Source organism: Meleagris gallopavo, chromosome Z, assembly GCF_905368555.1.
Source record: "Meleagris gallopavo chromosome Z, MGAL_WU_HG_1.1, whole genome shotgun sequence".
NCBI lineage: Eukaryota > Metazoa > Chordata > Aves > Galliformes > Phasianidae > Meleagris > Meleagris gallopavo.
In genome coordinates this window covers 44,561,849-44,573,527 of record NC_139435.1, presented here as the reverse complement: position 1 = coordinate 44,573,527, position 11,679 = coordinate 44,561,849, and the positions used below count along the sequence as shown (strand labels likewise).

At 38.2% G+C, this 11,679-nt stretch overlaps 1 protein-coding gene across 1 annotated transcript in view; it reads right to left on the bottom strand.

Annotated features, from left to right (window-relative positions):
• Positions 1-23: 23 nt before the first annotated feature.
• ZFYVE16 (zinc finger FYVE-type containing 16) overlaps positions 24-11,679 on the bottom strand; it is a 34,283-nt gene continuing 22,627 nt past the window's right edge. Inside the window, 8 exon segments of the mRNA XM_085214225.1 lie at positions 24-3,143; positions 3,948-4,112; positions 4,535-4,640; positions 5,463-5,625; positions 6,159-6,239; positions 6,912-7,062; positions 7,836-7,940; positions 11,090-11,172. Coding sequence (XP_085070351.1) covers positions 2,982-3,143; positions 3,948-4,112; positions 4,535-4,640; positions 5,463-5,625; positions 6,159-6,239; positions 6,912-7,062; positions 7,836-7,940; positions 11,090-11,172 — 1,016 coding nt within the window. The 3' untranslated portion in view covers positions 24-2,981.

Below are 11,679 nucleotides of genomic sequence, written 5' to 3'. Positions count from 1 at the left end.
CAAACTTGAGACGGTCAGCGAGGAACGCTTGACTGCTTTATTTAAATAAGAGATAAGCTTTATTTAACTCTTAGACATCGTTAGTGCAGGATAAATGGCAGAACGGTTCTCTGGTTACCTGACCGCGCAGACGTACGCAAGAAGACCACCTGCACCTCACTGCGTTCGTCAACCAGAGGAAACAGCAGAGGGTCGCACGGTAGCATCGAGGCATGACTCATTTGCACGCAGCTGCCCGCCGTGCAGCCCTGGCTCCCCTCCACAAACTACAGCTCTTCCCGAAGAATCAGCTCTAATATATCCCCAGTGTTCTCCAGGCCTGAAATCTTCCAACGCTTGTTTTCTAAGAGCTGATGAGGTTAAGCTACAAGTTGTGTCTGAGAGAAAAACATGAAATATCCCCAGTGAGCATCGAGAAGACAGCAAAGTGTTAATAGCCTCATAAACCTTACCAGCATTTTTACTGAAAACAACATTGACTTTGGACTTGGTTTCATTGTTTTCTTTTTGGTAAAGAGTTGTGACAATTACCAATCCTTGGTTCATGGAACCTTGGTACAAATCACATGCATCCCGAGTACATAAATAGATTTTAAGGACCCAATATAAAAAATACATACAATACTAAATCTGTTCATGAAAACTCACACTTAAATACATCTGTCCTCCCTGAAAATAAAGGAGGCTGCCAAGAGGTAAGAAAAGCAGGAGAAGGAAGCAGAAGATAGTGCAGAATTCCTGTCTTAATGCTACACGTAGATTGCTTCAAGGATAATTGGCTTTTTATTAATCCTTGAAAGGTCAGATTGCATCAGGACTTTTGAACACCCAGTAAAAGAAAAAAAAAAAAGATCAATATTTATAAAAATAGCATCTGTTTTAGTAAGACAAATCCCTATAAATTCAAGAATTAAATCAGTTTTTCTACAAAACGTAATTCAGAAGCATATGGTCCTGAAGCACCAGCATGGTATCTTAAGTCAGGACTTCAATTACAATGCTGTTGTAAACTTAATTGCAATTTTTTCTTTTAAAATAGATTTGATGAAGGAAGGGGATGTACTGCTGAGTGACAGAGAAGAACCAGGGAACACTGTCACTTTGTGAAAGAGGAGGAGAAAACCTCAGATTTGTCCCAAAGGAATTTGTGAAGGCTCCTCCAATAAGTTAACAAGGCCAGTTGTTCTGCTGAGATGGAATCAGAAAAGCCACGGCACAGATGGAACAAAACCTGGCAAGACACGTGAAAAATATCAAGAGAGATTCTACGGTACATTGGTTGGAAGAGACAGGCAAAGGAGAGCGTACCCCCTCTGATAGCTTAGAAGGGAGAACTAAATGCAACAGACATGGAGAAGGCTGACTCAGTCTTCACTGTCAGTCAGGCTTTCCAAGCCTGTTATGTTCCTGAACGTAACAGGTTGAGGCTGGGTGAGCAAAATCCTTTCCACTGTAAGGGCAGTGCAAGAAGACCTAGGGCACAATAGGCCAGTGAGCTTGGGATATGTAGCAGATCCTCCTAGAACATGTGTTAAGGCACATGCAAAACAAGCAAGGGATCCGAGGCAGCTAGCACAGCTTCACTAAGGGCAGATTCTGCTGGCCAATATGGTGGCCTTCTATGATAAGAGTGACAGCATCTGTGGACAATGGAAGGGCAACTGATTTAATCTACCCGGGTTTCTGCAAGGCCTTTGACATGGCCCCACCACATTCTTATCTAAATTGGAGAGTTGTGGGTTTTGAAGGGTGGAATATATGATGGCCAGAAAGATGTGGTCAATGGATCTACATCCAAGTAGAGGCAGGTAATGAGCAGTGTCCCCTCAGAGGTCTGTCTTGGGACCAGTGCTCCTCAGCATCTTTATCAATAAGATTGACAGTTCCATCAAGTGCACACTCAGCAAGCTGAGTAGTGCAGCTGATATAACTGAAGGAAGGGATGCCATCCTGATGGACCTGGACAGGCTTGAGAAGTGGGCCCACAGGAATCTAATGAGATTTGGAAGAAACAAGTCCCCTCACTGCTTCTTAATAAGAAAAGTGCTTCAGCCCTCTGATCATCTTTGTGGCCCTACTCTGGACCCAGCTCCAACAGCTCTGCATCTTCTTGTGTTGGGGACCCCACGCCTGGATGCAGTACTCCAGAAAATGCTCTCCAGAGATCTCATGACATCCTTCCACTACTTAAAGGGAGCTTAACTTCTACATAGTCAAATAGTTCTGGGACAAGGTGGAAGGGCTTTAAACTAAAAGAGGAGAGATTTAGGGTAGATGTAGGAAGATGTTGTTTACTTAGAGGGTGCTGAGGCCCTGGCCCAGCTGCCCAGAGAAGCTTTGGGTGTCATCCCTGGAAATGCTCAAGGCCAGGTTTGATGAGGCCCCAGGCAACCTCATCCCATGGCAAGGGGATTGGAACCAGGTGATATTTAAGGTCCCTTTCACTCTAAGCCATTCTATGATTACTTGTGCTGATCAAAAACCTATATTTATAAATAAAGTAAATTTATATAAATATAAATATAAGTATAAATGGTAAAGTATGCAGTCAGCAACCTAAGACTTCATGTTTGCACCTCAAATGGCAAGAAAGTTCTTTGCACATGGAAAGCAAATGCTTCAGGTTGAGATTAGATCAGACTGCAGCAATTTCTTTAATACTTATCTGATGTTAAGAGGCAAGATAGTATGGCTGGAAGTTACACTAAACAACGTAAATGCTACACTAGTGTACAGAGGTAAGCAACTGCCTTCTTCTGCAGCTGTATTAAGTGTAAAGTTTCAGAACGTTAGAGAACATTACAAACTATACTTGCTTCTGTGGTAAAGTAACAAATGGAAGTTAGATTCTTGTTTTGTTTAAATTCAGTTTCAAAATCCATTCAAATCAAAACAGTTTTAGAAAATTTGATTTCTAGTGTTTGATGCACTGAGCTTTGGTGTTCAGAGCTAGCGAACCAGTATTTTGCCAGAAATTGGTCTCAAAATAAATGTTCCATAATGAAAAACATTAATTCCATTTTCAGCGGTAAGCTTGCAGGATCTGACATCCCACCATGGATCACAGGAATCAGAGCTTTGTCCAATTCATTCAGGTACTTCTGTGGAAAAAGGTGACCCTCAGATCCTGCCAAATACTCAACCTAAAATGGAAGCACATCAACATTTCTTCTATTAACAAGACAGACAAGTGTGTAGTATCTTAATAAAGTATTTCACCTAGCATCACACAGACAAAAAATAACACAAACACTGGGTAGGTTTCCAGGTCAATTGTGAACTATTAGAATTGTCACTAGGTTTACCAGGCCACACATCCTCTGCATCTCACAGCACTTGAGATTTTTGTTAAGAATGACCTGATTGTATTCTACCACCACAGTGACTATTAATTTGAAAGTTATGATTATATTATATAAATTATTGAAAAATAATTTAAAGAAGTATTTACAGCTTCTCTTAAAGATAAGGAAGTTTTATAGTTTATTTCCTTCAGACAAGAGTATTCCAGCTCCAGAATTCTGCAGTCTTTTTAGGAGCATCACATACTAGATGGAGCTAAGCAAATCTGTAGAAATACTAGAGCAAATGTCTTACCAATGCCAGGAGCTAAAGCAGCAGAAAACTACATCAAGAAAAGCATCAGAAAATTAGCTCTATGATTCCTTTTACTAATTCACTCTATGGCATATGAGTGCCAAAGAGTCAGAACCAGAAAAAAACTGGTAACTTATAGCAAACAGCTGCTACAGGCATAGGGCAGAAAAGGAAACAGAAGTAATTCTTTTGCGAACTATTAGTCATCAAGACAGCCCCTAAGTGAAATTTCATCCTCAGTCTGGATCTAGGGTAGGACAAAAAACTACGAACATTCAGAAAGAGATCCAAAGGTCTTTACAGGAAAGGTTTCAGAATTGAAGTATATACAATACAAGCTGAAAGATTACCATATCTGAGTCAACTGAAACTCTCAGGCCTATCTTATTCATCCCATTCTTCTTCAAGGTTTTAAGGTGTGGGCAAAGAGCAGTGCTGCAGGCAGCAGCAATGTCTTTAGCAAACTGGAGATGTACAGGACTGGGTAGTTCATGGTCCTTTAGGAAATAATGCACCTGAAATTACAGAAATGTTAAGAATATTCAGCAATTTGGTCATATAAAAAGTGAAAAAATAAGTAATTCAGTATTCAGTTAACACAACAAAGTGAGCTACCAATGCTTGTTTGCTGGCATAATATTCCTAGAGTTTCATTTGTTTGATCAAAATACTTAAGTAACAATGAGAATATCTAGATTTCATACTCACAGAGTTAACAGTGCTAACAGACTTATACCATTTACTCTTTTTCAGAGGAATAATAATATGAAGTATATAGGCTTATCACAGAATTACAGAACAGTTCGCAGATCGGTATGGCTATGCATAGTTCAATTTCTTTAACAGTAACATTTAGTACTCATTTTAGCACTTAGTTATTAATAGTTATTGTAAGTAGTAACAGTAAAAAAGTTTAAGTGCAATCTAATTTACTAACTTCGGTACACTTCAAAACTTTTCCTTTTCTTTCAAAGTCTCTGATGTGTGGTATTTTTTCACTCTGAGTTCCTTCCATCGATTTTCCATCTACTTGGCTTAAAATTCTATGGAAGAGAATAGTATTGTCAACAATTGCAATAACTTTTTGTTTCATAAATGTTTTCCCATTCTGAATATAATGTTTAGTTATCTTTAAAAGCTATTTAACAGCTCTGTAACAAAATAATACAGGATTTGCATCATAATAATATATTAGCTACAAAAAACAGTATCTTAAGGAACAAACAACACTTATTAAATAAAAACCTTACTTTATCTGGTCTGTGAAACTGAAGCTGCCTCCGTTAAAATTAAAGCCTCCACTTGTTCTAATCAATCAAAAAAGCCACAAAAAAACCCAAACACATGCCAAGATAACCCCGCCACATGAGAAAGAAATGGGTTAACATGAGGCAAGTTTTGAGCTAATGATGTGTAATTAAAGTTTGAAGTTATTCATATAACTGTTCAAATCACAGGGAATAAGGATATTATTTTATTTTTATTTTTTAATTAAATGCTGCCATTGCAAGCAGTGAGTGGCAAAGAACAGTACAGTGCACTTCCAAGCCCTCAACCCCAGAAACTTAAAGGGATTAACTGCATCCTTAAAATGGTTAGTGATTTGACTGGTAGAGACTTTCAAAAGAAACATCAGGTTTTCACAAGCTCTTCCTGTCATTCCTGTCATGTCCTGTATTTTGCAAATACTACAAACAAAACTGTTCTGCTAGTGACATCTAGAGGAGAGCAGGCAGCTTACTGGCCTTACAGGTCTTAGCAGCAAATTACCTGAATAAAGGTGTCTTAGATTACTTTCTTGAAATAAAAAGCAGATATTTGAAAGTTAGGAACATGAGAGTTATATGCTTTGCTAATATATTTACCCTTTATTTGTTTTTTCTTTATCTTCCACCCAGCAAATATCTACATATTCTTTTAGACCTTCTCCATCCACTTTGCCACAGGTTATTTTGAAGTCTTTCTTGTCTCTTAATGCTTGACGTAGGCTTTCCATTGTCTCTGGTGTTATTTGGACCATTAATCCATCTACAAGAAAATCAGTTAAAATCCTCACTTTTCTACAGGAAGAGCAGCAACGTTTTATAGTAGTCCTGGCTTAAATATTAGTGGCATCTACCCCCTCCTGCAGCAAGTCCTAACTTGGACTCCATAGTAAACTACAGCATTTAATGTTCCATGACAAGAGTCAGGAATAGTGAAAGCCTTTCTAGTCAATAGAGCTAAGACTAATAGAGCAATCTTAGACAAATGTTAAGTTTCTGGCATATACGTGTCAATATATGTATTTCATCAATACAGGAATGAACATACTTCTAGATACTGGCAGCTATAAAGGAAATGTTTCCACTGACTAACGTGAAGAGTTAAAACTTATAACGTAATAAAAGCAACAGATAAACTAGCATGCACTTTTATAAAGCACAATTTGTTTGTTATAGGTTTTCTACAAGTTAAAAAGTCCTGGAAGAGTTTTGCTTAGAGTGGAACAAAGATCCCGCACAAAGCTAATTTTTATTTTTAAAACCCTCTGCAGAACAAATACTCAGTGCAATTCTTACCTTCAACTATGCTGGATTTAGCTAGAAATCCTGAAGATGTCTTTAAGGCTCCATTGAATACCACAAAACTTGCACCTGTAACTAGAAAAAGTAGGAAGAAAGAGTGACACTATATATTACTCAAGTTTGACATTACCATCAAGTCAAATGACTTACATTACCTTTTTAAAATTAAAAATATATTTTAATGTTTTAATTAAAAAAAAAAAAAAACAGGCAGAAGAGGCATTACTATGCTTAAAGTGATAATACAAATAACTTAGTCACAAGTTGATACAAAAAAAACTAGACTATAAGAAAAAAAAGAAAAAGACCACCTTTCTCATTTTATGAGTGCATACAGTGCTTCTGTTAGATACTAAGAGATAAGCAACAGGCACACTGAAAAAGCCCAATATGCAAAAAGGAGACAGTTAAGAGAACAGTGCTGTGGTGTTTCAATTTTTTTAAAACATAAAATATAATGTTATGTCAATTTATGTTTATAACATAAACTCACAACTTTAAATTACATTTACTTACAAAATATATTCCTGAAGCTTACAGTGTTAGTAGTGAAACTAAACTGAACTAAACAGAAAGGTCGTATGGAACTTTAAGCAACCTTAAATAGGGGGAGGCACTCGTGCCCATGGCAAGGAGGTCGGAACTAGAAGCTCTTTAAAGATCCCTTCCATCCCAAACCATTCCACACTCCTATGACTTTTGCTCTAGAAATATAATTGTTCCCCATAAGCAAACCAGACAGCTTACCTTTTCTAGGATGTTCATTAGTGCTGTTTGCTTGCGTATGATAGAGACCTTGTTTATTCTGCACACACACAAAGTGAGAATCTGCTTCAGTATTAAAACTGGCTCCAATGCTAATTACATGGTCATTAGAGGAATTTATCACCTTCATCACCTGCCAATGTAAGATTTTTTATTAAATGGACAGATCTCATTCTGTAGTGCTCATTTTAAATAAGACATTAGAAAAATCTAGCAGAATTATTCACTTAATTACAAGAAGTTTCAAGCTGACTAGCTGGAGTCAAATTAAGCACGATTGAAAATACTACTTTAAGAGGGAGAAGTCTAGAAACTGCTGGTCAACACAGAATATCAGAGCTGCAGGGATTTTATTGGTCATGAGCTTAGTATATAATTATATTACTAACCTTATATTACTCAGTTTTTTTTGTTAAAACTCTATTAAACAGATTGCAATAAAAACTATGCTGGCTTTTTTAAAAAATAATGTTTTAAGTAAAACATCATCCATAGGAAATACATAGGAGATACTCCTTGGAAATGCAAGCTAGAACACTTCACTGAAATTGTCCATCTTCCACAGTCAACAGTTATCCTAAAAATGACTTATTTCCACACATCATCCACTCTAACATATCCAGGAAGAAGAGTATGTGCACACTGAATTTCACACTCTCTCCCCAGATATCACACTCTTCAAAGAGTCTACCTCACAGCAAAGAGCACACTGGAGAGCTCAATCAAGTGAAGAAATCACTTGCAGAACTGCATGGACACTGATCAGAGAATAAAGCTCTACTGGCTCTAGAAACTATTCCTTCTCCTCTGCTTTCCCCCTCGCCATTAATAAAGGAAGTCATGTTAAAGATGTGACAGATATTATATGAAAAAAAGATAAAAGCAGTTTGGAATAGTTTAACTTACTTGATTATATTTCCTTAGGGGTATTTTAATACAGCTCCTACCCATTTCCACATGAACAAATAGGTTGTCTATTGTATGCAAAGTATATTGATAGTTTCTAAGGTCCTGCAATAAACACAGATAACATGCTAAGACAAAGATATGACCAGTTTATTTCCATACATTTTAGAATAAATCTTAAAGACTAAGTACTTTACATTCATCTCCAGGCTTCTTATAAGTCATTAGAAGTAGCTAAAAAATTTTCATTTCCCTCCTCTGCTGTGATTCACTGGAAAAGTACCTTAATGGATATATTAACAAATCTGTAGCATTCATGAAGTGGCTGTACTATTTAAGAGTGGCTTACTTCAACTATGGCTACTTTATGCACATTGGGATTTTGTAATGTTTTAGATAATGTGAAATACTTCAACAGAAGGAGTGGACAAGCTCATTTGGTTTGTTCAGCTTAGAGAATAGGAGATGGAGGGGAGACTTCATTGCTGTCTATCACTCAATGGAGGAGAGTGGAGAGCGAGGTGCTGATTTCTTCTTTGGTGATCAGTGGCAAGTTCAGAATGGATATTAGGAAAGTTACTCACTGACAGGGTGGCTAGGCTCTGGGATGGGTTTTTCAAGGCAGTGGTTACAGCCCCAAGACTGCTGTTGTTCAAGAATCATGTGAACAAACGCTGTCAAATATATGGTTTAATTCTTAGCTTCATGTGGAGCCACGAGTTAGGACTTGTCAATGCTTATCAGTCTCTTCCAGCTCAGGATATTCTATTCTATGATTCTCAATCTCTTGAGTACTTGAAGTACTGCTTGAGTACTATTCATTATACATCCTTCTGACAGAGATTATCATCCATCAGCCATTTCCGCGAATTTCCACATTCTGTTCTATTCTGGAAGAATGATGATAGATGTAAAATGGTCTCATTTGCCTTTCCTAGGAAAGGCTGGGAAGTTTTGTATCAGCAATTGAACCAGGAAATCAGTATCTTCCCTAGTCAGCTCAGCTGTAGCAAGAGCTATTTATGAACAGGTCTCACTGCACTGGAAGTTTCAGTTCAAATGGCATTATTTGATGGTATAAAGGATATCATCACAGATGTGCTTGCATTCACCATTTACCACCACCTCAGTCATTTCTGTGGTGTTAGATTTTATCATCTTTAACTGAGTTTGCACCATATGTAGTTTAACAAATTCTTAACCACTTGTTAAGCTACATAATGAGAACTTTTTGCAGCCTTTCCACAATGACAAGAAACTCTTGCTACATCAGAAGAGGTAATCTTGCCAAGGAGCATATATTCCCACTGCCTGTTTTAGGCCTGAAGGTGGAACTCAGGCTAAAAAAGGAATGGATATAACAAATCAGAGACTAAGGCCAAATCCAACTCTACACATTCTTTGCAGCAGCAAGAAGTGCACACTGATGCATTTACACTATCCCTCATGGGTGCCTGTCTGTCTTTTCCAGACTGTTCTTCTAGATCTTATTTATTTGTAGCTTAGGCACTTCCTGAATAATACAAAGGCTTAAACTGATTAAGGAAGTCTCCCTCATGTTGTGGTCCCTTCCACCCTCAAGTCCTTCCTCTGACCTCATATTGGTACTGTCCCAACACTAGCGAGGCAGGGAGCAGGCTCACAGAATTGAGATTTAAGATTCCTCCATCAAGAAAAAAAAAAGCTGGTTAATTGCTAGCTTTCCTAGCAGCTCCAATTCACGTTGATTTTCTATGCAGTGACATAGATATCAACAATAGGAAAAACAGAAGAGTGCCAAAGTTTGCTGTTTCCTCTAAGCTGTAATGGTTTTCCAGATTTGAGAGGATTTAGTGATCATGTAAGTATGTGCAATTTTCTCCACAACATTTCCAACACTTTTGCTTACAGCATTAAAGATAAATTCTATGCAAGTATTTGAAGAGAAAAGTTACTGGACAGGAATAGAAGTTTACTAGAAGTTCACATAAAATCATCTGAGAAACAAAGGAAAAAGTTCTTGCCCTGAAATCAAGTCTTTGTATAACACAGATTGGTTAATCACATCAATGGTAAGTTCAAATTAACATTACAATTAGAAAATGTATCTGCCTGTCAAGTTTGGTTTTCAAATTTAATGAAATACCATTTTTAAGACTAGAATTCTTGCACCAAAGCAATATTTGAAAGAGAAAACTGCAACTGAATGGCAGCTGCTACCAGCTTCAGTGTAAGTTCTAAAGTTCTTCTCATTATTTAAAAGTATTTCTTACAACCAGAAACTGTGCTATAACCAGTACGATGCGTAAGACTGCTCTAGGTTTACAAGACAAGGCTTTGGCAGCAGGGGAGTTGCTAAGAGAGCACAGCCCAGCAGCTGCACCATGTCTGATCAGATCCAGCTCCAATCAGCTCCCAAAGGGACCCACTGCAGGCCAGACCTGAGCCCTACGCAATGCTGGAAAAAGCCAATGGAGGAGCATGGTTAAGAAATGACCAGAAATGCAGCCCATGGTGGAGCCCATGACGGAACAGATGTACATGGCCTGGAGAAAGTCATGAAGAGCCCCCGCAGGAACAGGGCCTGGTCCACAGCTGCAGCTCAAGGAGAGCATCCCATAGTGCAGGAGGGCTAGCGAAGCTGCTGCCTGTGGGGACTGTGCTGGAGCAGCTCCCTGAAGTATGAGCCCCATAGCAGGGAGCTGTATTAGAAAAGTGCTTCGGGGAGCTGCAGCCTGTAGGTAGCCCACGCAGTTTGAGAAGGACAGCATCCTGTGGGAGGGACATACATAGAGCAGGGGTAGAGAGTAACCATGAAAGGGCGTCAGAGATGAAGCACTACGGACTGACTGAAGCCCACATTCCTTGTTTACCTGCACGTCTTGGGAGAAGGAGGCAAAATAGGGTAGATGGGGAGGTTTGCTCTTAGTAAGAAAGTTGCCCTTAGTAAGAAATCACCCTGTTAGTGATAGTCAATAAATTTTGCTAGTAATAGGGACATTAACATAATTTATTATGCTGAATTTGATTTGACAATAACTAGTGAGTGATTTCCCTGTTCTTATCTCAACACTTGATCCCTCTTTCATTGTATTTTCTCCTTTTTTGTGGAGAAAGAGTAGCTGTGGGGTACTAAAGTAAGGAATTTCCAAGTCAGCTCTGAAGAAAAAGTTAGTTCTTTAACTTTGCCAAAAGCAATTCAGCTTTAAAGAATCAGGATATTTTACACAATCTGGATTATAACAAGAAGTGAAAAGAATAAAATAATTACTCACAACAAGTAAATTCATAATTGTGTGTCCTATTTCTCCGAAGAGTGGCTTTCGATGTCTGAAACTTACTAGAGGAGTTGGATATACTGGAACAGAAGAAATAAAGTCACACTTGTAAGTTTTATAGTTGTATTTATTTTCAGTTATAGACCAAGTTTCTTAATTTCAATATCTGAACATTCAAGGGAACTACAGCCACTGTGATTCTTACTTGCTGACAACCCCTTAGTCCACTGCATGGTTTCCTCACCCACAGTCAAATCTTACTGCAAATCTCTACTACTCTAGAGTCACTCCCCATGCAGCAGAAATCTTGTGGCAGAGACTTGTTCCTTTCTCTCTGTGATTTACCAGCTATGTTTCTGCCAAAGGGTGAGCTGAAAGGGAACATCCTTGGTTCAGTCTTTGTGTCACTAGTTGTGAGAGGGGCTGCAAGGTTCAATACTTTCTTAAACACAAGTACTATACAAATAACATCCAATTTTATATTAATGTTGTAGAATGAACTGAAGTACCACTTAGCGTTAATAAACAAGAATGAAGTGAATGAAGTTGTTCATATAAAGTGATAAGCTTCTAATTGCTTTGGCTGT